Below are 27,787 nucleotides of genomic sequence, written 5' to 3' on the forward strand. Positions count from 1 at the left end.
CAACCGCTCAGGATAGCCTCCTTGTTAAGTTGTAAAATCATTATGTTTAATATGATGATGAAATCCCCATAATTACCAGCTCTGCTAAACAGGGACATTGTGTACTGTAAGCGAGTCACTAAGTGTGTCATTAAGCCCGACGTCTCAGCTCCGGTATTGTTTGCAAAAAAGACACATTCAATAACGATAAACAAAAAAAAAAGTCTGTGGATTGGTTGTTTTGTCTGCTATTTCTTATCAGTACAAAAACTTGAGGCTGAGGCTGTGTTTAGGAGCATTCAGAGTTTAACAGTGAGATTTCATCAAACCTCTATGCTTTTAGGGGGCGCAGGTGAGAGAAATGTGCCCCCCCCCCCAAAAAAAAAAAAAAAAAAATAGGAGCAGCTTCCAAACACTAGAGCAGCCTCGGCCATGGAGCCAATCCAAAAACAACATAGTGAAGCAATTACACTGCAGACTGGCTGCAGGCTGGGTTTGTAAGTAGGTCCTATACATTAACAGTTGAGTTAGATCCTCTGGAATGCATCTTCGCTCAACAGGCTTTATGTTTGCGTAAAGTTGATTTGCGCTCAAAAACAACAACAACAAAAAGGAAAAAACATGGGAAAAGGGTCACGGTTAAAGTTTTGTAAACCTTATCACACAAGCCTTTATGTACACAAATTCAACCCCCCCCTCCCATGGCTAAATAAACTAACTTAACAAGCTCGGCTTTCTTAATGTTAATCTCCAGTTTGGAAAAACACATCTGGCTTTCTCCGCTTGGGGATGGTCTCGCTGGGGTTTGGGTCACTGTGGCTTTTTGTGTTTTCCAGGGGCCTTGATTAGAAAGCCTTTTGTTCTGCCCATAATCCAGAAACGCATTGAAGTTTTAACGGTCGCCGCCTGGCTCTTCATCATCATGATGATGATGATGATGATGATGATGATGATGATGATGGTCCACATGTTCCCCAGATGTGATCCTGGTGGAGTGGCTATGGTTCTGTGTGAAGGGTGTCGCAGGCCGCCACCGTGTTATTCTTAACGCACCCTGTAATTTGAATTATCCCGCCGCATCAGGCACTCACAACAAACGGCGTATGAAGTCACACTGGGTGCTGTGGTTCTTTTTTCGGGGGGTGGGGGGGGCGATAAAAAGGGCTGTGGGGGAGCTCGACAGGCCTCTGTGAGAGCGGCAGCTTTTTTTTCCCCCTCGCTTTTACTTGACCGCCTGCAAAATAATATTTTTCCAATCGGGAGAGTTGTGTTGCCGTTGCCACGTGCGACCTCCACCACTCGCCAAACCACCATCTCCCATGATGCACCAGTGATTTGCAACGCAGTTTAGCTTAGTGCGTTACTACTTCTATTACTTTTTGTTTGTATACAACTCTGGAGCAGTCTTTGTCCTTTGGGTGCAATATGGGTTGTACAATGACCTGTGATGCTGAGGTTTATAATAATAAAAATAATAATAATAATTAATAATAATAAATATATCTGCGGGCACAATGAACAGGGTCGAGGTTAGTTGGTGTGACGTCTGTAATGTAATGATGAAGGCCTATCTGCAATGCTGTAGATTTTATTTAGGTTAATATTATAACTAAATACATTTCAAGATATAATATAACCAATATCATATAACCAAATAGAGTGTCTGTAATGGAATACAATCCAATTCATCCAATTTGTCTTTTGGTAATACCTTGACCTATTATTTTCAAACATAATAAAAAAGGTTATTCGTTTCAAAGTAATTCCTGTCACTGTGTAGTTCTTGTGACAACTAACTACAATTCAGGAAGACTGTAAAAGGTCCCGATTGTCCGTGACCAATGAATAGACTGCAGTGCTAGCACGTGACCTGTGCGCGCCACCATTTTTTACTAACATATTCCACAGAAATGGACCGATCTGGATCACACTCGGATGATGGTGTGTCGGAACTGCCCCAAGCACAAATCTTTGTCATCGTCTCCGTGGGTTCATCGGTTCCATCACATCCATGCAGCCGTACATTTTTCATGTACAAAAACAATAGGGCTGAACCCCTAATAATAATAACAACAACAACAACTTCAATCAAACAGGTTGTCTCTGCTGTCTCTTTTTCAAGAGAACAAATCACATACACAAAATCACTAAGAATACAATTCATTCATGCTGGGAGTTGACACAACAATAGTTATAACAATAGAAAAACAGATGTAATCAACATTGTGAACAGTCAAATAGAGGCAATCGAAGTCCTTCATTCTTAATCTTTAATTCTGGCGGGAGGGAGTAGGTGTGAAAATTCAACTGATTGGCTCCTACTTCTCACTTTCTGATAGGACGAGAATTTAGGAGATAATTTCATGTATGATGACAATGTGAATGATGTATGATTACCCATAGCTCCGTAACCACAATGTATTATTCTTAGCCCAAATTGCTAATCGACAGCACTGGTTGTCGGGAAAAAAGCCCTTTTCAATGGACCGGAGTGATCCCCTCCCCGACAAAAGTCAGAAAGGGAAGCTTTGCCACGGGGGCCTGAAGGACCCAACCCCAGGCTTGCCATCTGATCCGATCTCCCACTCAGACCGTCTGACCGCCACCTGCCAGCTCCCATTCGGGCTTCAGGGATGAGGGTCCCAGGGGCCCATCACCCCCCAGCGCGAGGTGGAGATGCCACCGTAGCGCGAGGGACGCTGGGTTCACTCAGGCCCGGGATCAGCTCAGGTTATATGTGCCGTGTTATGACAGGCTAATGGTGCTACAAACTGTGCGGTGAGACAGGGAGGGAGGGAGGAAGAGGGGGGAGAGAGAGGGGGAGAGAGCGAGAGAGAGCGAGAGAGAGAGAGAGAGAGAGAGAGAGAGAGAGAGCGAGAGAGAGAGACCAATGATATCGGCTTTTACAAGCAAATCGGTGCTGGAATCGTGCAAATATGAAGCTCGCTGCCCACATATACTGCGGAACCGCAGTTTTCCAGAACCTTCTCAGATCTTTATGTCGAGATGAGTTTATTTCTATTGACGTTAACCTCCATAACCGCCAGAATCGTCCCTTAGGGCTTCACGGGTCTTTTTCACAGAGGTAAAACGACACCCCTCCTCCTCCGCTGAACAGCAAACTGCAGTTGGCAGCGGGGAGGAAAAAACCGAAGACTGAGCAGGAAAAACTGAGTGAACATTGGAGACAACAAGGGATTTAGAAGACGGGAATAAAACCTTTCTAGGAGAGTTAAGAGTTTTAAATCAGCCTTTCCTTATTCACTGTTGGTCCAGAGCGCTTTGGTCATAATATCCATTTCACTTATGATTGTTCCTCAAATACCGCATATGTTATGAAAGCACCAGTGGCCATCCCCAAAATATCACCAAATGATTGAATGAAGATATTGGAATATTACATTTTGTCCAAAGAACCTGTACTCTGACCCCTTCCCTTAACCAACTGGATTATTTCCATTAGGGGAAATTATTTTCCAGTATCCATTCTCAGTATTCCCAGTATTATTTCCCTTGTGGCGAAACACAGGCTCCAGAAACCTTTTCTGTCCCGGAGCAGACGCTGTCATTTCCTCCGGAGCGGTCGCCGCGTTGGCAGCGTGTAAAAAAACACCAACACGGGAGTTTTAACTGGTACGCCAACACGTGTTTTCCAAAACCCTTCACAGCAACAAACTGTAGCAACAAACAAACAAACAAATCCACAAATAAGAAATAATCCAAACTCAGCTAGACGTGGAGTGTTTGGGTTTTCGGGGGGGGGGGGGGGGGGGGGGGTTGAGACGTGTCGACCACAAATGGAAAGTTTTTCATATTCGAGTATTATTTCATCTGCGCAGCAATGCGATGTTGTTTTTAGCGAGCTCAGGAGCAATTACACCTTCAGCGAGATGCCTGCTCACATTCTGCTGAACACGGTCCGAGCAAAGTGACAGGATAGCGTGTGCACGCACGCACGCACGCAGGCACGCACACACACACACACACACACACACTCACACAACACTAGGGCCTTTCATTGAATCACAAGCAGTGGATGGAATTAAGTCAACCCACACCTGCGCAAACAGTGTTTTTTGGATCATGCCAGAGGTTTAGTCAGTATATCCTGACAATAGCGTAGAAGAACCCTAACCCTAACCCTAACCCTAAACCTAAACCTAAAGGCATCACTTACAGAACCCCCCCCCAAACCAGCTTCCACAACAGCTGACTTTCCACTTTCTCACCTTGTGGGCGTACGGAACGGAACGGCCTAACTGTATGAAACGTCCCCCTTTCCACCGAAGGACCTCTAGTTTGAATCAGCACCCAACTAGGATCCTATGAATAGTATAGTATATAGTAATATATTATATGAATAATAAGTGATATACTACTCTTATACTGGGTTGGGAACAAGTGGAATTAATGTTACTGTTGTAAATCAATAATCAACTGTGTTCGGCTCGGATCGAAATCTCAGCTCGTGTCGACTCATTCAAAGAAATAATTCAAAGTTCATTATTGATCGACTTTTTCCCCGCTGTGTCCGTCCCTGCTCGTGGAAGTAGAGCAGCTTGATTGCGTACATGTCAGTTCCTTTGTTACGGGGGTACGTGCTCCGTCAATATTGACGTTGACGTTGAGTCTCATCAGTCAACGTCGCACATTGACGACGAATGAAATGTATGAAAAACATAAAATAATAAATAAAAATAATGGAGCAGATGTTGTCTGTGTACTGTGCCTTTACATGGATGACTTACAGTTGACATATCTTAAAATACCTTGCAAATATCTTGACAAGTAAGACAAATAGATTTTTGCCGTGAGTGATTTAAAAATAAATATATATATAACTAATGATAATAAAAAAAATGCACCAAAAATATAAAAATAAGTCCGTCAAATGATAACAATAAATAAAAGTATTTTCAGATTTGGCGTCAGTGACCATGAAGGATGACAGTCGTTCCTCAGCGGTTGTATTAATACAGCGATGAGATCAGCACCTTCAATTTCTCTCGACCACGCGCGAGCGTCTCACTTCATTACCGTGGAATTTGAGTCCTTACGGCACAGAAACCACTGTTCTTATTCAATCGACGACTGATTTTTGCTGCGGTACCGTCCCGCCCCTCCGTCCACCGCCCTTGGCTGCGTCTGTCCATCCCTCCTCAGCCCCCATCAGCACCGACTCCACCCTCAACCCCCATCACCCCCTCCCCCGCACCCAGACGCCTTCATGTCTCCGCCAGCAGAGCGAGTCTGGCCTCGCGGAAGGAAACATTACACAGAGCGTGGCGCTAATTGGCCGGCGTCCAGACACCCTGCGAGTGCTAACGAACAGGCAAAATGGACGCCGCCAAAGAAAGGAAGGAGTGAGAAGAGGGGGAAGGGGGGGGGGGGTTTAGGGGTCCGGAGCTTAGTGAGTCTCACCCCCAACCACCCTCTCCGTCCGTCCAGGGCTTAGGACGGCTTCCTCTGCAGTAATTAAAGGGTTATCCCCTCGGCACAATGGAGAAATTAAACTGTCGAAGAAAAAAAAAAAAAAAAAAAAGCCTCTCGGGGCAAATTACTGCTTTTCCTGGGAGGTTGAGGAAGCGTCTTGATATGTAAACAATACCCCCAAGCTCTCCCTCTCTCCCCCTTTCTCTCGCTCTCTCTCTCTCATGCCCTGTCACTCCCTCATCCTGACTTCCTCCCGTTTCCAATCTCTCGCTCTCTCTCCCTTTCCTTCCCTATCACTGCCATCATCTCTTCCTCTCATCATTCTCTCTCTCTCTTTATTATTATTATTACTATGATAACAAGTATTAATGTTATTGGTATTATTATTACTAATATGTATTTATTTATCTATTTATTGCTTTGTTCATTGATTTGTCTTCCAGCTTTATGATGGTGCAACATGTGCTAAATAAAGTTTAAATTTTTTTTAATTTTTACTCTCTCTCTCTCTCTCTCTCTCCCCCTCTCCCTCTCGCCCCGTGGGAAGTTCAGCCGAGCGGCGTTCCCTCCCTACGACTACGACTTCGGCCGAATAAAGCGGGATTTACCAGGCTTTCCATTCTTAAGCATCTCAAAATAACATTTGCCAAAGCTAACACTTTGGGGAACGTGCACCGTCGTACACGCACGCACGCACGCACGCACGCACGCACGCACGCACGCACGCACGCACGCACATTCCACAGCCTTTCTGGACACACGCACGTGGGAGACGCTGGGAGACGTTGCAGTTGCAGATGGGTTATAGATTGAGCGGGGCTTGTTTGTTTGGCATTCCACATCTGGCTGCTGTCTGTGGCCGCGGCGCGTCGGGGCCGGGTCGTAAAACCCCAGAGTTTGCTTCGTGATCCGTGAGTCTCGCGGCGTCGAAATGTCTTCGCTGTTGCACAAAAGTGAAACACATTATGGAACGCTGTCAGAATGTCCACCAGCTGTCTCAAGATGGTTATCATAAAGTTGTTTGCGTATCTGTATATATGCAGTATATATATATATATATGCACAGTATATGTCTTTATGTATGAATATGTGTGTGTGTGTATGTACGGTATACATTTGTGTATATTGTATATGTATTAATATATGCATATATGTATGGAAAAAAAATATTTGTTTATGTATAAATATAAATGTGTGTGTGTGTGTATATACTGTATATGTTTGTGTATATGTCTACATATGTATGTGTGTCTATATATGCGCATATATATATACGTGTGCCATATGTCCAGATCTATATAGTATGTGTCTGTGTGTGTATATATGTGCATATACAGTGTGTATGTACTGTGTTTATGTATGTATGCATGTACAGTATGTGTATATACTGTTTAATATGAATGTGTGTGTGAAACTTTATTTGAACTCTATTGTTTCCTTGAGTGTGCACATATTCCACTCTCGTAACATATGTGCATATGCCTGTCAGCATGGAGCGTAGATGCGTAGTTGTATCGGCTGAAGTGTGTGCGTGCGTGCGTGCGTGAGACCCCTGTCTGCCTGGTACATGTCTGTATTTGCTGCCATGGTGGGATGATCCCGCAGCTCTTTGAAGCGTTGGCCAACAATCCACAGGCGTATCTCACACCGTGGGGGGGAAATCACCTGGCAAACACCAACGCCAGCTTCCACCCCGACACCAACACAAAGGCTTTCCTTTCAAACACCCAGGAATCCTGTTATCGTTACTCTGTTTATGAGGGCAAAACACACTCATGAAACCTATCGCATTAATCGCAAAATGAGAAGCGTAATTGGACCTTCATGGAACGATGTTTCCTCAAAGCCGCAATTGGCATTCAATACACATACTGTACATGGAAGGGTTGTGAAGACGTTTTGATATCGAATGATGGCTTTTGCTCCACTAGGAAATGGTCCCGTCTGGCCCTAAAGAGCGGAGCAGTGTGTTAATTCTTTCCAGGATTAGGGGTTTGACTCACACTGGGAACCACCCATTCTAAAACCAATTCAACTGCAGAGCACTTTGGCTGAAACTGTAAGTTACGCTAAGCTGTGTTAAAACTGGTTGCCGTTGGATTGAATTCACAGACTTACCGGGCCTTGAAAGGGGCTGGAACCCCACAGTGCCAACCCCAGAGCTGGAGATATCACTCAAGTCGTTATGGAACGACTGACTGACTGTATTTCCCTCTGTTCCCCGCCGTGCCTTTTTTTTTTCTTTTTTTTTTTCTCAATGCACTTGCGTGACAAATGGCGTTTCAAGTCAGTTTTCCATATGGTCCAGTCCTGTCCTTTCCTTTCCTGGAGGCCATGACAACGTACGGGGGACTTAGGACAGGCTTTTGCTGTGATTATAGAGTAGCGTAACTAATGGCAGCGCGGTTCCGAAGAGACTTTTTCGCAGAGGCCTCGACTCAAACGCACGCACGCGCTCGCTCTGGAATGACGGAGAAAATGTATTTTGAAGCGGATCACAGCTTCACAGTGGGGAAGTGAGCCACCAGATCAAAATGGAACTGATTTGATCTGGTCTGGTGTAGCTCGCTTTTTACTTGTTTTGTAAATGTATTCTGTTCTATTTCAGTGGAATGTTCTAGCAGAGCGGTACTCGTTCGTTGGGTCCGGGGACCCCTCGGAGGTCCTTCGAGAGGTTCCAGGGGGTCCCCAGCAAAATTACAACCAGTTAAACGTCACCATTATTTCATTTACAAGACATTCAAGAATGTACAATTTTGACTGTTTGGGTCCTCATTTCGCTGTAACCTCCCACACTAGAGAACAGGTAGGTAAGTAATGGAAGTTTGGACTAAATCATATCTTACCAGAAACATTTGGATCCCAGGGTCTAAATCCTATCAAAAAAGGGTCCCTAGCCTAATCCGTATCAAATTGAGGGTCCTTGATGTAAGAAAAGGTTGAGAATCACTGTTCCAGTAGTTCTGTTCTATATTTGAATTCAGTCGGATCTAGTCTATAATTGAGGCTTTTTTTTTTTCCTCCTGTTCAGCATCATTTAAATGCTCACCATTAAGACGCTCACTATCCTGTAATAGACCAATCATTGCGACGTTAAAAGGTCTCCATGGTTCCTCTAGGTTTCTGGGTGTTTCCCCAACCCGTTGTCCTGCCCACAGTGCGGCGGAGGTGTCGTGGAAACCGGCGAGCTCTGTTTTTTGTTATGCCTGCGTCCTCTGCATTTACTCAGGCAACCTTCTTCTGATTATTTTTGCCGGCCGCACGGTTTACTGCACAACCGTCTGTGTCCTGTCGCTGGAACGCCGCCCGGAGAGAGAGACGGAGCGCTGGTGTCGGGCAGCACGCTCCGTCTGGACCGGCGTCCGCCCTCCTGGGAAGGGCGGGAGGGATGCGACCGCAGTGGAGGGAAAGGCGGGAGGGGATCGTAAAAGTTTATTTTTTTGTCAATGTTTACGGAATTCCTCCACCCCTGCTGAGGAACTGACCGCTGTGTGGGATGGTTCAGCGTAGCTTCTGACCCCGAGTCGCCGCCTGGTTGTTCACGGTCCGCCGGCCGGCTGTGTCAGGTGACCACGACGTCCCTGCGATTAGCCCAAGTGGTAAATGCTCACGGCGAGCGGCCGGACAACAGCGCTGGTGAAACCCTAGATCTGTAATTACCGTCATCTCAGCTTCCCCGCCCACTTACCCGGGAGGAATTTGAGCGTTGGCAAAAATCAATTTCCTCTCTGGCTTCTCTTTAGCCGACACACCGCACAACACAATTACAGGACGGCTTTAATTTCGAAAGTCCCCCCATTGTCCCTGTTCCCGGTCCCTTCTCCCTGAGTCACCGCAGCAGAGTGTCCGGACCCAGAACTTCAAATGGTAACGACCAGAACCTTCTCCGAATGTTCCCTTCCCCTCAGCATGCGATGCACCGGCTCGCTCTCCGCCGCGGGCCGAGCTCTGTGCGAGGCCTTATTTACAGCGTCAAGCGCCGACTCCAGACATGCGTGTGTCGGCGTGGCTCAGCCACCCTTCCCGGTTGCTCCAACTGAGTTGCCGCCAAAGCGGGGGGGACAACAACTGTGTCCGAAGGCCCCTGAAAGGAACCCAGCAGGAAGCAGTGTGGGTGCGAGGAGTGGAAGTGTGTGACCGCAAGCCGCCCGTCTCCGCGCTAAGTCGGCCGTAGGACCCCGGCCCTGTTTACACCAGTGCCGCCCGCCTGTGTTTACGCCTCGCACACATTCTTTTTGTTTCGCCGCCATGTCTGAGCTCCTCGGACGTTTATTTTGGGTTAGGGTTCCCTTGAACTGTGAGTGTTGGGGCCGCACCAGCGGCCATCGGGCCTTTAAAAAAAAAAATAAAAATAAAATAAAAAAAAGGCTGAAGGATATTAACGACGCAACGTTCGGGTTCAAGGCGACCGACGGGTTTTTATTTTTATTTCATTCTCCTTTTCCTTTTTACGGGGAGGCTTTTATTTAAAGCGCTTCTTTTTTAACGCCGTCTGGGGGTCGGGGAGAGAGTCCCAGACAAGGTTCCCATCAGCCGCCGAAAAAACAAACCCAAAACAGGAAGGAAGCGTCTTAGAGGCAGGGGCAAGGATTACACAGTGCATGCTGGGAAAGGCATTCGTTTCAGGAGAAGGGGGGAGAGGGAGAAAGTGAGAGGGTGAGAGAGAGGGAGGGAAAGGGAAGGATAGAGAGAGGCTGACGGGGTTTTGGGTAATCCCCTAAAGCATCCATATATTGCTCCCAAGTCTTTCCCCAGTTCTAGTAAGTGTCGAGGAATCTTGTTGTTGTCTTTAGGCCGTGTTTGTGTGTGTGTGTGTGTGTGTGTGTGTGTGTGTGTGTGTGTGTGCGCGCGCACGCCTCCTCTTGTACAGAGAGATTTATGTCCAAAGACGTTGCCCAAAGCGTACTCTGTTTTATTTATTATATATCTTTTCCCCCTTCCTTGACCGGTGCGTTCCATAGAAACAGACAGTTTTGAGAGACGTTCCAAACGCCCAATCTGAAAAACGACTCTTTACACTGCAAAGCAAAATAAGGGGGAGGGGGATAAAAAAAACAAAACGGCAAAAACTATAAATTCAGGAAATATTTTTGTCGGAATTCAAAGGTTCTCAAAACAAGCCGTTCGGCTTCAGGCAGAACACAGGTTTTCATTTAATTTTTTTTTTCCCCCATTTCAAAGGAAAACCGCCTTGGATTTTGATTGGATTGGAGATGAGATGTCCTGTTGAAGTCGGCATTTTAACGGAGTGTATCAACAACAACTGGAAAGAAAGAAAAAAAACAAAAAAACAAACAAACAGGACCCGTCAAAACTTGTGACGCCGCCACTCCATCAACGCGAGATTAGAGCGCTTCATCTTCCCCTTGTTCTAATCTCCTCAGTATTCAGCAACATATACAGTGGATTTCCTTGGCCGGAGCCGGGGAGAGGCTTTCGGCTGGTTAAGTATTCCTCTGAACCCCGTTGGTTTGATTCAGCGAGGGCCTTTCTTCGCGGAGCCCTTTCAAACAAACAGAGGAAGAGGAATCTGGAGATCTGGGAGAGAGAGACCGCTGCTTTAGAAAATCATTTTTTCAACCAAATGTAAAAACACACACATACATGGAAATGCAAAGCTCTCGTGGCCAGTTGCTCTCATACCGCTCTCTGAAGCAGAACCCCCCCCCCCCCCCCACCCCCCCACACACACACCCCTCTCCAAAAAAAAAAGAAAAGGTTTTGGATGTTCCGACTGAATGTAGGCCAGCGAACGGGCGGCCATTAAGGCTCGGCAACTTCCACACAACTGCAACTTTCTCAGCGTTTTGGGGTCCTTAACGCGGCAATCAGGGGAAGAAAACCTAAAAACAAGATGTCCCCTTCTGCTTTCACTTAGCATATCTAATCTTTAAATCCTGCCTTGGCCAGCCGGTCCCCCGGGTGAAACTCTAGAAGAGAGAGAGAGAGAGAGAGAGAGAGAGAGAGAGAGAGAGAGAGAGAGAGAGAGAGAGAGAGAGAGAGAGAGAGAGAGAGAGAGAGAGAGAGAGAGAGAGAGAGAGAGAGAGAGAGAGAGAGAGAGAGAGAGAGAGAGAGAGAGAGAGAGAGAGAGAGAGAGAGAGAGAGAGAGAGAGAGAGACCCATGGATGGAAGTGCCTCCGTCTTTATCACTGATAGCAGCTCGTTCTTTCTCTATCCGTCTCCCTCTCTCTCTCTGAGTGTTTCCATGTGGGTAGCAGACAGATTCAAATGGGCAGATTTCTGTGATTTTCGATAAAGTAGCGGAAACACAAGGGCTGTTCAGAGCACAATATGTGGAAAATATGATCCTAGACTCCTATGAATAAACTACATGCAACAGCCATCACTGGGGTCCGGATACGACCAAAACGTGCAACTAGTGGGAAAATAAGTCTTAGAAAGATCACATTGGCCAACGTTGTTTTATTGGGGTCTTGTTTGACCCCCAAATTAACAGTCACTGCCAAAATTTTTAATGAAAACATCAAACACAGCATAGAAACAAATGGCATTGGCTGATTTAACGACAACGCAGTTAACAAAAGTTACGAGTTTTGGAAGGATTCCAAAAAATACATTGAGAATAGTTCTGTTAGACAACTGTTAGATTTAGTTATTTGAATTATGATTTATTTATTTTGCATCGTTTGAGTTTGGGCTCTACCGCTCATCACTCCTGGGGAGGTGAACAGAGCCAATAGAGCCCGAAAGGTAGATGCAGGGGAGGTGGAGGGAGCACAGCAGGCCAGCAAGCAAAGCAGGCGGCAAAGCAGGTAAAGCAGGAGGGACTGGCTGCTTGAAGAGGCAGGCCCATATAAGGGCGTGGAAGCGTGTGGCGCCGTCGAGTTGTCTGGCAGGACTAGCTCCGCAAGCTACGAATGAATTAGGTCAAGTCAAATGACTTAAAAAATAGCTGAAGAGCAAACTTTATGTTCCTGACGTTTCCATCCGTCCGTCTACGCTCAGTGGGCTCAAAGATGGCCGAAGTATTTGTGAAAATATGAACATAAACTGAAATTCTGGTTGTTCCGGTACAGAAATTGAACGCTATCTGCCTCGGGCCTGCTCTGCTCGGCTTTCTCAGAGAAGAGCGGTGGAGTTCCTGTGTGTGTGGGGTGGGGGGGCGTCGCAGTGTCCAGTCAATAGGCCTTTCCTGTAAGCTTGTTGCTCGCTGCTCTTCTCAAGTATCAAGTATTAAGGAGAAGAATTATTGATATGCTGTGAAATTCCTGACACTGGATAGACCCGACTCTTTCGCAACACGGTGGCCTACAGGGGATATAAAAATATTCTACTGGCTTCTGAGAAAGATGTCTTTTTGTGGTCGTTTTTGTCAACACCCAGGCAAGTCAGCCGAACCGTTTATTAGTTGTTGCAAAAAGAGAGCAAAAGAGACGGGAGAATATTGATAAGGACTTCCGGACAGCACTGTATTGTTTCAAGCGAGTGCTGAACAGGTGGGAAGCGGCCAGCTCAGCCACGGTGCACTGAACAGTTACTGAGGTGACGTCGTGGAGAGCGGCACCTCTGTTGTTTCCAACGGGATCTGCGGGCGGCGAATTCCTCGACTTCTTCGAGAGGATTTCAACTCGGATGGGGCACCGGGGTCCCATGTGAATACGGTCTCAGCCCCTGCCAAGCCCCCATCCCCAATCCCCAACACAACCCCCGCCTCCATACTAGACTTCACCACCGTCTATACCCACCCACCCACCCACCCACCACAACCCTTTCCTCGGTCTGTGGAACAGCAGCGGCATAAGAGCCTCATTTAGGGGCCTAGAAAGAAAGGCAGAAATCTCCTTTCTCAGGAAGATTAGCGGCTGTTGCTTTGGAGTAGGCCTGCGGATGGGGAGGGAGGTGGCGGAGGTGGGGGTGGGGGTCTATTTTTCTCTGGGACATTTTTCTCAGCCCGGTAGGGTGTGTGTATGGAGAATGGAGGGGGCGCGGTGACCCCCCTGGTGCCTTTTTCCAAAGAGAGACCTTGCGACCAGAGCGAAGACCCTTTAGGGGGGTGAGGGGGGGACGAAAACGCCATTACTCACCCTCCATGTCCACCAAGACTCGTGCCATGATTAACACTGGGCTTCCTTATCACGAACACACTCACCACTCCTAACTAGCCTTATTACACAGGCTCCTCCCCCGCCTCATCTGTCTCAGCTCCGGCCAGACTGGCAGCTGATCTGTTCTCACGGAGAAACGTGTGCAAAGGAGGAGCGACGTGGCGCTGTATCCGTAGACCTTTTCCACGCTCGTTCATCTTGGCCCGCCGTCGCGCTCCTCTGAATCAAAAACAAGACCCCGGCTGCTCACAAAGGTGAGGCGGGTTCGGTAGCTGCATCTCCCCGACAACCTCCTTAGATATATCAGGACTGTGGATAATTATCTGCGCAAGGTGTGGATCTCTATGCGGGAACACATCAATCTCTCTTGCTCTCAGGCCTCGCTGCTCCGTCCAAGCTCCTTCTCTCGAAAGATGTATATGACGTACTGGTCGGGCTGAGATAATCAGACTGTAGCCCAGCCCAGCGTGTCTGCTCCACTGGCCCAGTACGGTCAAGGTGGAAAATGAGTGATGGTGTAAAAATGGGCTCCGGCAAAATGTACTCAGGATAGACTGCAGTTTGGGCAGCTGTGTTTGAAGTTCTCTCTCTCTCATGTACTGTTGAGTGGGGAGATTGAGGGAGGTTTAAAGGTGGGGCGTGTTACTACTTTTAAATGTGTTTACCTGAACCATGCTTCTTTTGTACAGTTAAAATAAATATTCAAATTAATTTTTATTTGATAGGAAATGGCCATTGCTCTCAAGGATGGTACCTTACACTGGCTTACCCTGTTATTTAAAATACTTCAAGCTTGAAAAGTAAAGTACAAAGTTGAAGTATAGAATTCTGGTTTCTGGTGTGGTTTTTAGCACAACTAAAACAGATATAAAAAATGTGCAATGAAGTAAACATTTAACGCAGCTCTTAAGCGCTAAAGACTCGTCAAAAGCATCTAAACAGCAAAATGGCAAAATCCTTGCACCAAAAACATGCGTTTGAGTGTGTCTATGGCACTATACGTTATTTTCTATCCAATGAGTTAATTTATTATTTGAAGATATTATTTGAATACACAGAAAAAAAAGTTATATTCAAATCCCCCTGCCCACAATTGGAATATAACTGCTTTGATTGTTTGTTTAGTCACATGTTTGAATATAACCATCCTCTTGGAAGCAAAGTAATTCAAATTTATAAGGGGCTTGTGTCAGGGAAGGTGGTTGTCGAGAAGGTTGGGGGTAGTGGAGGTGGTGGTCGCAAGTTTTTCCTTTGAAACTGTGAGATGTTTTACAGTCCTGGAAGGGGGTACCTGATCTGAACACATGTTACTCTGACACGCTAAAGTACAAGCCCAGAGACAGGGCTCGTAAATCCCAGAGCCGGGGGTTCGGGTTGCAGGGCTGGAGCCTGTGGGAGCTTGTCCCGGCTGACGCACAGATGCAGGCTGTCACACCCGATGTGCGCGCCCATTTAAAGTCATTAACAAGGCCCGGATGGGGCAGTCCGTTTTAGTATCGCGCTGTGACCCGCTCTGTTATGCCTATGAGTCTTTTGCCTCTTTATCCGCCATCCAGCCCCGTCTTTTTGGTCCCACGTAAGATTGTTCGAGGCCCAGGCAGTCCACCATGAGGCTTTTAACTCACAGAGTCAAGTTTAATTTGGAAAGGCATGTCTCAAGGAAACACAAGCAAAGTGGGTTCCTATTAACCAAGTTATGGACTCACGTTCATGGTCAGCTGACAAAATAAGAGATTCATAACATGTTTTCAAGCACTGACAGTATTGAGGGATATTTCGGTTTGAGGTTGAGCTGTGGGTTTGCTGTTGTGCTGTTTAGCTTTGTCTGTCTGACTACAGTAAAAGTCTAAAGGGGTCATTCCTGGACAGAATGTAAGTGCTTTTAAGTGTATCAACTTGATTCAAAACTGTTACCAGAGCACATACTGTATCTAAACTGGTCCTTCCACGATGTTATACAAAGGATGATCCAGAGTTTGTTGTTTTATTCACACTCGCCCCACATTCTGACTCTCACATGCATATTGATGGGGGGGGGGGGCAGTACAAATAAAACAGGAAAAGAAATCTAACACTCAAAAACAAACGGAGAGCATTAAAAACGATTTAATGATGTGGATACTGGATACTAATGTCCTACTTTCTCCTGCCGGCGTAAAAGTGATGGGTGTAGCTTTGTGATGGCAGGCCACCAGGCCCTTCATTAAACAGTAAAATAGCGTGAACGCAGTGTTCCGACAGTAGCCCCTCAGAACATGCCAGCGTCTGTCCCCGAGGGGTTTCAGGGTTTTGGTGCCCACCGGCCATTCCCCTGCAGAGGGTGTAAGTAATTTATAACACTGGTACCCCCGGAGGCCAGAACAAGGTCCTCCAACCTCGTTATGGGGAGTTTTCATCACACATTCACTAATGAAAACACAAGCTCTCATCTTTAAGTAATGAGCCCTTAATACAGTATATATCTCTCGTACCCGGCACTCCTCCCTTCTGCCGCACAGGCCGGACACTCGCAAACGAGTCCTGACAGTTTCTCCGACTGGTTTGCTTTTTTCTTCCAACTGGGCAAGAAAATCCGACGCCCGCGACCTACATGACACAATGGTCATAATTCTGTGATAGACTGAATAATTCAACTGATGGCAAGTGGGATGTTCCCTTCATTTTTTTTTTCCCCTTGTTTGAAAAACTTCTGGCCTCTTTGTGGAGGTGCCAGCAAGGGCACGGCACAAACGTCCTAGTTTCTCACCCCGCATCCCTAAACAATTAACGCTCATGGCTCCGCTCATGGCTCCGCTCATGGCTCTGCTCATGGCAGGCCACCAAGCCCATCATTAAGCCGCGGTATTGCTAACGCCACAATGTCATATGACATCTCGTTAGCATTTCAAAGGTGCCCCACTCCTCCCTGCCTCGCCTGTATCACAGGCCTATGATACACTATGTCCGTCCACTGGTATGCCAGCCGTTTTTAGTAATTCATGAAGTTTACACTCGGGAGGTGAGAACAAGGTCTTTCGACCTCATTATAGCATTTTTTTCATCACCCATTCTCTGACATCTCAGAAGCACACAGCCCCCCATCTCCAGGCCAAAGTCTTTTCATGTGCCACCCACCGGCTGCTGTGAATAGCCACAACATTCTGGTTTACTACAACTACCGGTGCTGAAATAGTGCTATAGGAAAAACTTAGGTTGGAAGCGTAGTATAATAGTTCTGGGTTTCACAGGTTTAAGGATGTCATCAAATTCCTCTATATTGGCAGATTCAGTCTGTGAATATATCCTACAGTCAAGCAGCAATCCAATATGGATACGGTAACCTGTGTTCACTGTAATTTCCAAATTGCAGAGCATCATAACAGTTTTATGTTGCTGCTTCTACTTGTTGTCACAAACTTTTTATCCAACCCCATTGCATTCTCAAACAGCTGGTGTGAACATATTTGAGGAGAGTGTTAGTGTGAAGGAGCCTACCCCTGGTGAGAGTGGTCGGAGAGGGCTTCTTGGGGAGCTCAGAGAAACTGCTTCCATCCAGAGCGGATCCCTTGCACTCCTTCTTCTCTGTGGCGGTAGGAGCTGAGGTCTCCATGTCGCTAATTTTAAATCTATTGTGAGAAGATAAAGAGAGGACACAGGTTAGACAGTGGTTCAGCATCGGAAGGAAATGGGCGAGGCATGATTTTGCAGGAACCGAAAATTCTCTCCGGCGAGCGAACCAGCAAATTCTCCACACTGTGTGTGCACAGCTAATTCGGAGTTTGTGTAACTATGGAATGAATCCCCTGAATGCTTTTTCAGCATTAAAAGTGCCCAAAATCCCTGAAATGAACCAGCCACTTCCTGAGCTGGAGCCGCTGCCAAGTGCTGCGGCACGACGAGACAAAGACCAAAGCCGTCTGGGGCCATTACATCATCTCGCATGTCTTCGCAGACTGGGCTCCCTTTCCTCCAAACTAAATTTAGCATTTCAAATTTGCAATACTTTTGAAGTTGCTCTTTATTAGTGTGACACAACCCTAATAAACCTTCAATGGAAACATTTATTGAATTGTCGTTAGCAGCAAAGACAAAAAGCATTTAGATCTCATTATATTCTGTTTGGTTAACAACCGCAGCAGGCCTAATAATGTACTGAAGGAAGCCTGTTACAATGTGTGTCTACGCTGTAATTTATCCATACGTATTTATTCTGTCGTGTAACTAAAGTGAGGTCGGGACCTAGACACACACAGGGGTTTCTCAGTTTGACGTGAGGAGGGCACAGTGCCCCTCTATTTTCAATTGTAAACGCGCGCGGCTCTTAGCTCCGTGGTTTCGGCCGCGCTGCCTGTGTCAATAGCCTCTCACTTCGGTGTGAATGGCTCGATGACTTGGCAACGTGCCACTTGTTTGACTTAGCGGGACCTACAAGATCATCCTCTGCAGAGGGCAAACAAGCCGCGGTCTCGGGCGCGGGGGGGGAGGTTGTTCCGCGAATCTCCCACCAACTTGCGGTCGCGGCATTAGCCATGTTGCTGTTCTCCAGTCTTGTCGAGAAAATGGGTGTGTGTTTGACAGCCAAGCGAGTGAAAGGACATGAGGGCAAAAGCTGTGAAATGCCAAATGTCGGTGTCTATGGGGAAGTCTGTATCTCTCGGAAATTACTTTTTAAATTTTCCTTTTGTGTGGAAAACAGACACCAAGTATTTAACTCAAAACAGGACCACGGTAAAGCATCTGAATGGTTGATGAACATTACGATTACTCACTCCAGTTCTGTCCATGCACCTGTTGGCACTCAGGGGAAGTCAGTTGAGTACATCTCCATGAAAACACGGCAAATAATGAATTTGGCGGTCTGAAGAGACTAAAATCCTATAAAAGAAACGTGTTTATGACCTGACTCTGATCCAAAAGACACAAACACCATCGCAACATTAACCAAATTCATTTCACCTGCCGTCAGGGAAACTGCTCCAGTTTATGGTCTCAAATGTTGTTGGCACAAAATAGAGTGACGTAAAGAATTAAGAAGTCATTAAGGCGCGGTGTGGGAACATACAGTGTATACATGCCACAAATATCAGCAAATATTTTGGTGCTAGCTTAAAGTGTGAAGTGCTGCTTTGGTTTCATGTGGATATCCAACATGTCGTCCTCTTTTGGGAGGTGTGCAGACCAGCGGCCATGTCTGTGCCCCTTCAAAGGTGCCAGTCGCCTGTCACTGAGCCAGGGTAAGCCGATTAGAGGTGGGCGACTAACAGGTTTAAGCTGCATCTGTTTCTCCTTTTTTTCTGGTGCCAGAAAAAAGCCATGGAGCCTGCCAGCTCGGCACCTTGTGTCTGAGAACTCCATCATCGTGACATCACCTCAGTGATAGAATTTAATGTTTTCTTTAATGGACATCTTATCCTGCTTTTTGCTAAAGCCAGTTTTTTTTTTTTGGGCAGTGAACCGGTTGCCCATGATAAGGACTTCTCATATTAGTGCTTAAATGCACCCTAGAGCTCACAGCAATGGTTTCAGCTTTCCAAGCAGCACAACCTTTTTTAAGAGGAGCAGGAATCCCCCAGTCAACATCCTGGTTTGATGAACATCTGGCACCACATTAAGAGCTGTTTCCTTGCCTTTACAGCGTGCCAACTATTTACTTCCCAATTACCTCAGTTTCTCAGACCAATAGTTTGGCCCAAGATAATTGTTGGACACGAGCACCTGTAAAAGTCCTTTCGCCTTGCCATGAAAAACAGCCATTAATTGGTGGAATGGGTTTGAAGAACACGTGCCACATGATGACCTGCTTGGTGCGGCGAGCTTGGTCCTTGCTCTCCCTACGATTAGCAAGCAGCACAAGCGAGTTGCAACGCATAAGACATTTACATGAAAATGGTACAGTAGGTTTGAGTTCATTCCTCAGAAGTGGCCCCGGTTTCACCCTAATGTACCCCCCACCCCTCCCCTCCCTGCACCATTACAGCCCCGCGTTCTTTAAAGCTGTTACATTAGCACCCCGCCCCCACAGCTCCCTGTAGGCCCGACCTATGATGCCCCCAGTGACAGCGAGGCCCCGGCTCTGACAGGATGGTACAGGTGTCAGTAACCAGGCGGACAGATGGCATGGGCCAAAGGCGAACAAACAAGAAGGGTGCACTTCTTTTCTCATCTTCTGGTTGGTTGGACAGCTCACTGCAGCGCGAACAGGATCAGGCGTCCGCCCCCCCCCTGCCCTCCCCACCCGCCCCGAGCCCACAGCCCTCCCATACCATGTGACCACAGGCGGGAGTGCAAGACAGGATTACCCCGTCTTACAAAACAATCGGGTGCGCACACACACACACGCACGCACACACACACACACACACACACTGCAGAAATTCACGTGCCTATTGCCTGTTTCTTACGATTTGGTGGAATTATTGTCTTTGAACACTAACTTGAGACTGAACTACAGTTCTAGCAATTCTGCTCTGCATATTGCAGGCCCAAATTAGAGATTTCTTAGCTATTATGTGATCTCCTTGTCAGGATTAAAGGTAGGACTGGCCTCAAATAGTGAAAATGTTATCATGACTGAAAATGTTGTAAAGCTAACTAGTTGGGCACATATTGAAAAATACAGCCAGCGGAAGTCAGTGGAAAAGGCACTAGACTGTAGCACTTGAATGGGCTGTGCATGATGAACCATCTCTAGTAAAGCGTAGGATCTGCAGGATATGTTCCGCACCCATCAGTCCAATGTTAGCACACAAATTGCAACCCACCGAGAAATGCGTCTTCGCAGAGAAGTCCAGCAGAAAACCGCTAAGAAAGCAGCTGCAGTTATGTTTCGATGGATCAGTTTGTTAGAGAGGACATATTATGCTCCTTTTTACATATACATAGGTCTCTGAGCTCCCCAAAATATGTCTTTGAAGTATTTTTTACGAGAAATACCACTGAGATTATGCATTCCAGCCATTCTAACATGCCTCTAAACCTATCCTGTTCTCGACGGACTGTTGCAACAGGGGGAGCCACTCCCCTGGGGCCCCGAGTTCTGTGAGCCAATGGGGTTTGGGCTTCACTTTGGGGTTCCATTTACTCCATAAACATTCACTGATTTCCCTGTATCATTACACCAAAATCTGTCTCTGAACAAATTTGAGGTGAGAAATAAATCAATCCAGTTGCTGAATCTTCACTCATATTTGATCTACGAGGTCTCGTTTAAAAGTTTGTTTCTTTCGTTGCCGTTCTGCAAGCTTGTGGGAGACACCACGCGCTGGGATTTTTGGTTTCATCTAAACGTCAGGAAAAAAAAAATACATTTACAATAAAAACACAATTTTTATTTCTTTTGTTTGGGGAAACACAGTGGATCGGGCGCTGCATCCTTCCGCCTATATATTTATATATATATATTTTTTTTTCTTTTAGAAAGGAACACATGGCAGAATTATTTTTTAAATACTTGAATTTCCATCGTATGCAGTTTCCTCACGGGCAGTTAGTATTAATTCCTCATCTTTTTTAAATATTTGTGCTGGTCTTCCCACCGGCGTTTGTTATTCTCTGTGTTATTTCTCCAGCCGTGGGTGGAGTTAGACTCAGATGGAGGATGGTTCTAATGCTAAATGACGTAGATCAGGGCTGCAAATCTGAATGGCTTATTTCACCACATTTTCTGAAACAAAGGGACAAAGGGAGTTTTTTGTAACAGGTCCCCTTTAGGTTGTACATTGAAGACTTGAAGAATTGTGTGTATGTCAATCTATTCAACTTGGCTGGAAGAAACTGAACTAAATGAATGTGTCCTAAATGTTTTCGAACTGCATAATTATCCTAATTATACAGGAAGTCAAACATTTACTAAGCTGTACATTTTATCCAATTCGCAACTTGTTCCATTATGTTCATGGGCACGCACGCATCTATTCTCATCGGCCAAGCGCCCGAAAGGCAGAAACTACCCACTTGAGAAAGAAAAAGTGAATTCCAGCTGAGAGGTTGGAAAGCGGAGGGCTCTAAATGTAAACACAGTGGAAACTGATTGGAGAGGAGGGCTGAGAGATCACAAACTCTTGTCCTCCTCACGCTCGTCCTGACTTTTCCCCTGCCAGCGAGCACTGGGAAGGATTAACGGGACACGCCACTTCACCACGCCGAGGCACCACCTTTCTCCCTTCTTTGTTTGTTTGTTTCTGTCTGTCCATTTCTTTCTTTCTTTTTGTCTTTCTTTCTTTCTTGCAACCCGCTGTCTTACTGACTCTCCTCAATGGCCATTTCCTCCACCTTCCAAAGTCTCTCCCTGACTTCTGCATTTCATTTCCCCCATCTCTCTCTCTCTCTCTCTCTCTCTCTCTCTCTCTCTCTCTCTCACATCTTTTTGTTATGGGACTCAATGCGTGTTTTGCTTAGCGCCTCGTTCAGTTTCAAGTGCTCCTCTCCTCCACTACCGTTGGACAGCTCCGCTTTCACCAACACAGAGTGGAATGCAAACAGACATCAAAAGAGGTCTTCTCATCCCGAGGATCTCCAACCTCCTTCTGTCTGTCTGTCTTACTGTCTCCCTTCCTATCTGAGTCACAGTGGGATACTTATGCTGGTATGATCCTTTTCCTGGCAACACACAAACACATAAATGTACATGCAGACACATGCTCAAACCTACACACCATCTCCAGCCAGGTGGGAGAACTAGGAGGATGAAGGGCCACCGGTCTGATGCCCCTATGCCATCTGCACAACTCTCTGCTCTGGTTTCAGACAGGAGTTAACATCATCACCACCCAGAGCCAAAATACCATCTCCTTTTTGCATACTTCTGTCTTAAGTCTGAAATGTGATATCGCCGTCGTCTGATTTTTGGCGATATGTCGGAGATGTTTTTGTGATCACAGGTTTTGATTGTCACCGATAATACCTCAGTTCACATCGGTGTAGTTCAGTGCTCTTCCTTATTGCATTACTGTGGTTGGGAAATGTGTGAGGACGAACCCATACCACTTGACATGACTTGAGTTGTTTAATGTGGCTCAGGCTTTTAGAGTTTGAGCTCATAAAGTTACCAAGAGCAATCTGCATAATTTCTGGCGGATATTGTGTTATACAAAAAAGAGCTCTCCAACGACTATTATTTTCCCAGCTGCAGGCCTGCGGCTCAACAACCCTACGCTCAACTAATTTAAAAGGAATGCAAGGGCCATTGTTTCAATGCACAGGTGGACAGGTGGAGGCGAGGGGCGGGGGTAGCTGTGAATGGTCTATGTAGGATCTTTCCGTGGGAGTGACCATAGTCATGCAGCTACAAACCTCCCCAAAGTCCCAACCTATATCCAGATTCAGAAAGTTCCTGGCTTAATTCAGACAAAATACAGCTGTTTTTCCCCTCACAAGGCCAACCCTAACCACTGGGGTCAGACCTAATCCAAGACTCTGTGACAGTTTCACGAGAAAACCTTTAATTTAAACGTAGCCAAAACGTTCTGAGCACGAGAGCTGCTTTCACATAACAGATGCTTCGCTCGAAAAATATGAACTCTGTTCATATTTTTGTCTGCGTTGCTACCTTACCTGACGGCCAAATGGTAGAAGCCAGTGGAAAAAGCACACTACTGCTACTTCCATCATTTGTACACTACAGCTATTCAATGACTGCATTATATAGGGGTGTGGAGAATTCAAAAATATCAAGTTGATGAGGGCAGGATGAGGTAAAGATAACTGAGGAGGAGCTTTCTGGGGAACTGAACAGATCCTTTACAGTTGTTGTGTCGTATAGTATTGAGTTGAATTTGGCTGGTGAAGCTTTCCGAAACAAATGGAGAACAGCAAATTTAAATAAAGATTTGACTTTTCCATCCATTTGCACTTTATTCCTCCATTCAATTCTACCTTTTAAACCTATTTCATCTGGGGAAAGGGAGCACACAATGGCATTCTGTTCCGAAAGGGTGAGAAGGGTTGATCTGGTATCATATCTGTTATCTGATACTGTCCCCCTAAGTTCAACATGGCTGCTTCTAAATTGATAGAGCTCTGTTTGACTGGTGGAAAAGCACTGCCATTGTATTCTGAAGTTAACAAACAACTGAGATTTTCCAGTTTTTGAGGATGAATCTTAAGGTCTCAAATCAATTCACTCCTACATTTCACTTTTCAATCAAAGCACATTGCCAGAAATGTAATGTATAAGAGAGTGGAGATGTTTTGTCTTGTAGATGGCGCAGTTTAATGGATGGCACATTACAGAGACCTTTAAAACCAGACAAGTTTAGACTGAGGCACATTCTCCGTGCCTGAATCACTTGTCCTGTTAGAGACGTCTCCCTCCGAGGCTTTGAAGTTTAGGCCTGAGAGGTCACGCAGCAAGCAGCCAGATCTCTCGCAGCAACGCTTTGACCATTAGACTGATTCTGAGGTGGTTTCTGAGGTTGAAACAACATCAGTATGGCCCGTCACACATGTATAGATTCTGGTCGCTCAAGCGGGAAGGAGGGTATTGCCATAATACGCTCTCAAAAGGTAGCCATAACCAGCCGGCGAGGGATCCATAGGTGAAGTGGCTAGAAATGTTAAGAATAGGTTCAGCGGCTTACAAAACCTGCTTTGGGGCGACGTTAACCTGTGGGTTCAAATAGGATTTCATGGATTTCCAAGCTAATTCCAGATCCTCTTGGCAACAGCGAATCCGAAAACCATTGCGCTCTTCAATTCCCCTGAAATTTCGAACAAGGCCACGGGGTTCCCAAACTAATGAACAAGTCAGAGAAGGGCAAAACAATGGAGCTCATAAAACAGGCATTCTGAAAGGACAGATACAAGCCATGTGGATGTGTCCACAGCCCAGCCCCCTCCAACCCCCTCCAACCTGACCTTTCCTGCTAGTAAAGGCAATATCCTGTGGTTGATCTCTTTGTCTCCCCCCCAGCCAATAGAAAACAGATGTGGAGCTCACAGCCAACACACGATCCCATGCGGGGAGGAGGAATTCCAGCAGTTTGGTTTGGTTTCTCACTTCTGTTTAGAGAGCCGTCGGGATCAAATTCACTTTTTCGCGCAACGTACATACAGTCGACGCCGAGAAGTTTCTGATGATGAAGAGTCATGTACACAGTAAATTACCAGCAAGAGGAATATACATACTGCATATACATACACTGCATGTTGTGTACCCCCTGTGTACTAGGCAGACTCCACTGAAATTGTAATACACATAATAAGTAAGGTGTGTACACATCTCAAATCCACCTTCACTGTCAAAATTTGATTCACTGATTTATTTGATAAATTAAAAATCTGTTAAACCTTTAGATTTGTTTTACATTTTCTGCACTAAAAATTGAGAAAGGGAAGTTTAAATTGTATGGTGAAAACTCCAAAGATATATAGGTCGACCAAATTAAGGCATTTTTTTTTTTAATGTAGATCCAACGACTCCAAAGCAAGGATTTTATGTTCGATGTGAAAACATTTGGGCTGAATGTGAAGCAAAGTGAGTGAGTGGGCGTTTTGCATTATATCCCTGTATTGTGATAATGTGTGTGTGGTTGCGCGTGTAAAGACGTGCGCGTTCCTGCGTGTGTTCAGGATCTCGGCGGTGTCAAGTGAGCGGAGGGGGTTGTTTGCTCAGGAGCTCCTTCCCCAGGACCGAGACACAGATGTCCCTGGTGCCACATTGCACGGTGCTGAGTCAACGTGGCTTCCTCTCTGAAGCTTCTGGCATTTGGCCCGGGTCATTGATCCTAAATGTGTTGTTAGCACTCACTCTCCACTGCTTCAGCTGTCAATAACTCCAGCAACTACTTAGGCTGCGTAGATTTCTCTCATGTGTGTGAATGTGATCGCAGACATGCCATCGAATCAAGAGTTGTCCGCAAACTAAAGTGCTCGAGTTTCACTACAGTTGAACTTCCACCATGAGTTCCCCCGCTCATCACGACGCGCTTCAAATCTTTTATATAATCTAGAATCTGCATTGCTGGCACGGCTCTGGCCACCTGGTTCACCTCCCGGGGGTCTGCCGCTGAGCCCAGCAGACCCCCAGTCTCCACATTGCTGGAGATGCCGGTGTCTGCTTGTGGGGTCAAAATAGTGCAGCAGCTGTCAAAGCGCCCCGCAAAGGTGATGTGACTACTCTAGACACTCACATCAAACACATGACACCTGCAAGTGGGCATAGAGAGACTTTAAAAAACACAAGACCGGTCACGCTGTTTTGTCACGTCATGTTCCTGGCAGGAAGCGACCATTCAGCATTCTGGGAGTACAGAACGTGGCTGTCAAATTGGTGGCTTGATTCTGGAGCACTTCATATTCCTCTCTCTCGTTGACAGCCTTTCCTCACTCTCATCCTGTAATCCTCACATAGCATTTATATCTAGAATGCGGTGCTGTGCCCCGGCCACCTGTCGGTGATGCTGGCAGTTCAGGACTGCGCGGATGCAGAGCCTTGCGTGCAAAATCCACAGAGGACAAAGATGGCCCCGGCCCGTGGGGCCAACACTGCAAGGCCGTCATTTCATCCTGCCTTCCCTCTAATGAGTTGATTACAAAACATGAGTGAGCCTCACATTGGCCCTGAGCCAGAAAAAGAGAGAGAGCGAGAGAGGCCGATGACAGCACCAGACTTGGAGGGAAAGGGAACAGAGCTAGTCGCTAAAGACAACCACATGTCTCCATAGCTGCGCTCGACTGCCACTCTCTCACTCTCTCTCTTTCTTTTCTCTCTTTCTCTCTCTCTCTTCTCGTCTCCGGCTTCTATCTCAGCGGAGACTGTGGCCTGGCATTGAGTCCAAGTTATTTGGAAGCTAATATCTCCCATAGTATGGAAACGTAAGAAGAGGCGCCCAACCGCCCTGCCCTTGAGGCTGCGTCGACTTTGTAACCATGGGAGGGCCCGTGGCGTAAATCATAACTTGCAAACCTCCTGCCCTCTCCCCACCCTGCACGAACCCCACAGTTAGGAGCACAAACAGATCCCTCCCACTCGTCTTCACATCTGTGGAGTTTGCAGTGTGACTGCGTCGCCGGCGGCCTCTGCATGGACCTGATCCCTGCTTCTGCATCAGATTAGGGCCTGTGGCAAACACGGGAGACAATACGCCATTGTTTGTGCGACCGTGTCAGTCCATCCAAAGAGAACAGACTGAAGGAGGGAGAAGAGAAGCCCGACTCAGTTCTCGCTGAGGAAGTGGTGATGATACTGTGATGGGTAATCGTGATCCCTCTCCTCCTGGCAGCCCCATCCATGAAGCCAGGAACAGTGGATCATCCTGCCACTCCACCACAGGTTAATTAACCACTGAGATTTGTAATGTCATGTTCTCTTTCTCTTTCTCACCATCTTTCAATCTCCTCGCTCCCTCACTCCCCCTTTCTTTCCCCCCGTACTCCTGGAACACATAGCTTTCTCCGAACTCAACCTCTCTTGCTGCTCCGTGCCCCCTTGACCCCAAAACTCCTCAGTTGTGGCAGTGGCACTGGCACAGAGCTAAACCGTTGAAAGGAGGTAAACAATTTTCAGTCGCGGTCTGTCATTTAGTTCACAGTGAAAGCGGAAAAACACTTAGGCAAGTTTACCATCCAATGTGTCTGCATTTTGCTGAAGCCACTGGGAAGACAGAGGCGGGGCGTGCCTTGTACGACAGTTCCACAACCCAGTCATTTACAAGATGCCAAATAAGAGGGTTGAAAAAAAAAAAACCACAAACTAAAAGCCAAAGAAAAGAGGGACTTGACACTCTTTGGAGTGGAGAGCATCTCAAGCCCAACCTGACTAGCTCACATTGCAATACGGATAATAAAGCCAGTGTGACCACCCCTGACCCCACCTTCTACTGACTTCTGATGACCTTTGGCGACCTGGGCAGGATTTCCCAAAAGAACCAAAAGAGTCGGATCCACCATTGTTCCATTGTAAGCCGATGGACAATAATGATGTTACTGCTGAAATGCTTTCGGGGGAACCTGGTTTCCGATGAGTCAGTACTGGACTCTTGGTGTCTGTGAGGAGTTCAGCCAGCGTGCGAGTGGAGGGGGATCTCTTTTTACCATGCTGGTGATGACACGTCGTACATCATATGGTGTAAACTGTATACAGAAATGAATCTGTTTAGAATTTCAGCCTTTCCGCCCTAGGAGAGGTTCTGAGGTGATTACTTTGTTATCCTGGCAGTGGCCTTGCAGTTTCTATTTTTTTATTTGCCGGAGTGGGATGCGGTGGTTTGCAGGATCTGTGTTGAAAGCTTGGTAAGGGGGACGGCTCAGACATTCACGAAAAGATATTTAGACGCGGCGGCATGACGTGGAGGGACCTAGGAATACAGTCTGCCAAGGCAAACCCATTTCCT

The 27,787-nt window shown here is 46.5% G+C and overlaps 1 protein-coding gene across 1 annotated transcript in view; it reads right to left on the reverse strand.

Moving 5' to 3' along the window:
- The window catches only part of gli2a (GLI family zinc finger 2a), a 91,573-nt gene that overhangs the window by 58,597 nt on the left and 5,189 nt on the right, over window positions 1-27,787 (reverse strand). The window contains exon 2 of the mRNA XM_080019365.1: window positions 16,953-17,083. Coding sequence (XP_079875491.1) covers window positions 16,953-17,067 — 115 coding nt within the window. The 5' untranslated portion in view covers window positions 17,068-17,083. The remainder of the gene's footprint in view (window positions 1-16,952; window positions 17,084-27,787) is intronic.

Source organism: Zeus faber (assembly GCF_960531495.2).
Source record: "Zeus faber genome assembly, chromosome: 18".
Classification (NCBI taxonomy): domain Eukaryota; kingdom Metazoa; phylum Chordata; class Actinopteri; order Zeiformes; family Zeidae; genus Zeus; species Zeus faber.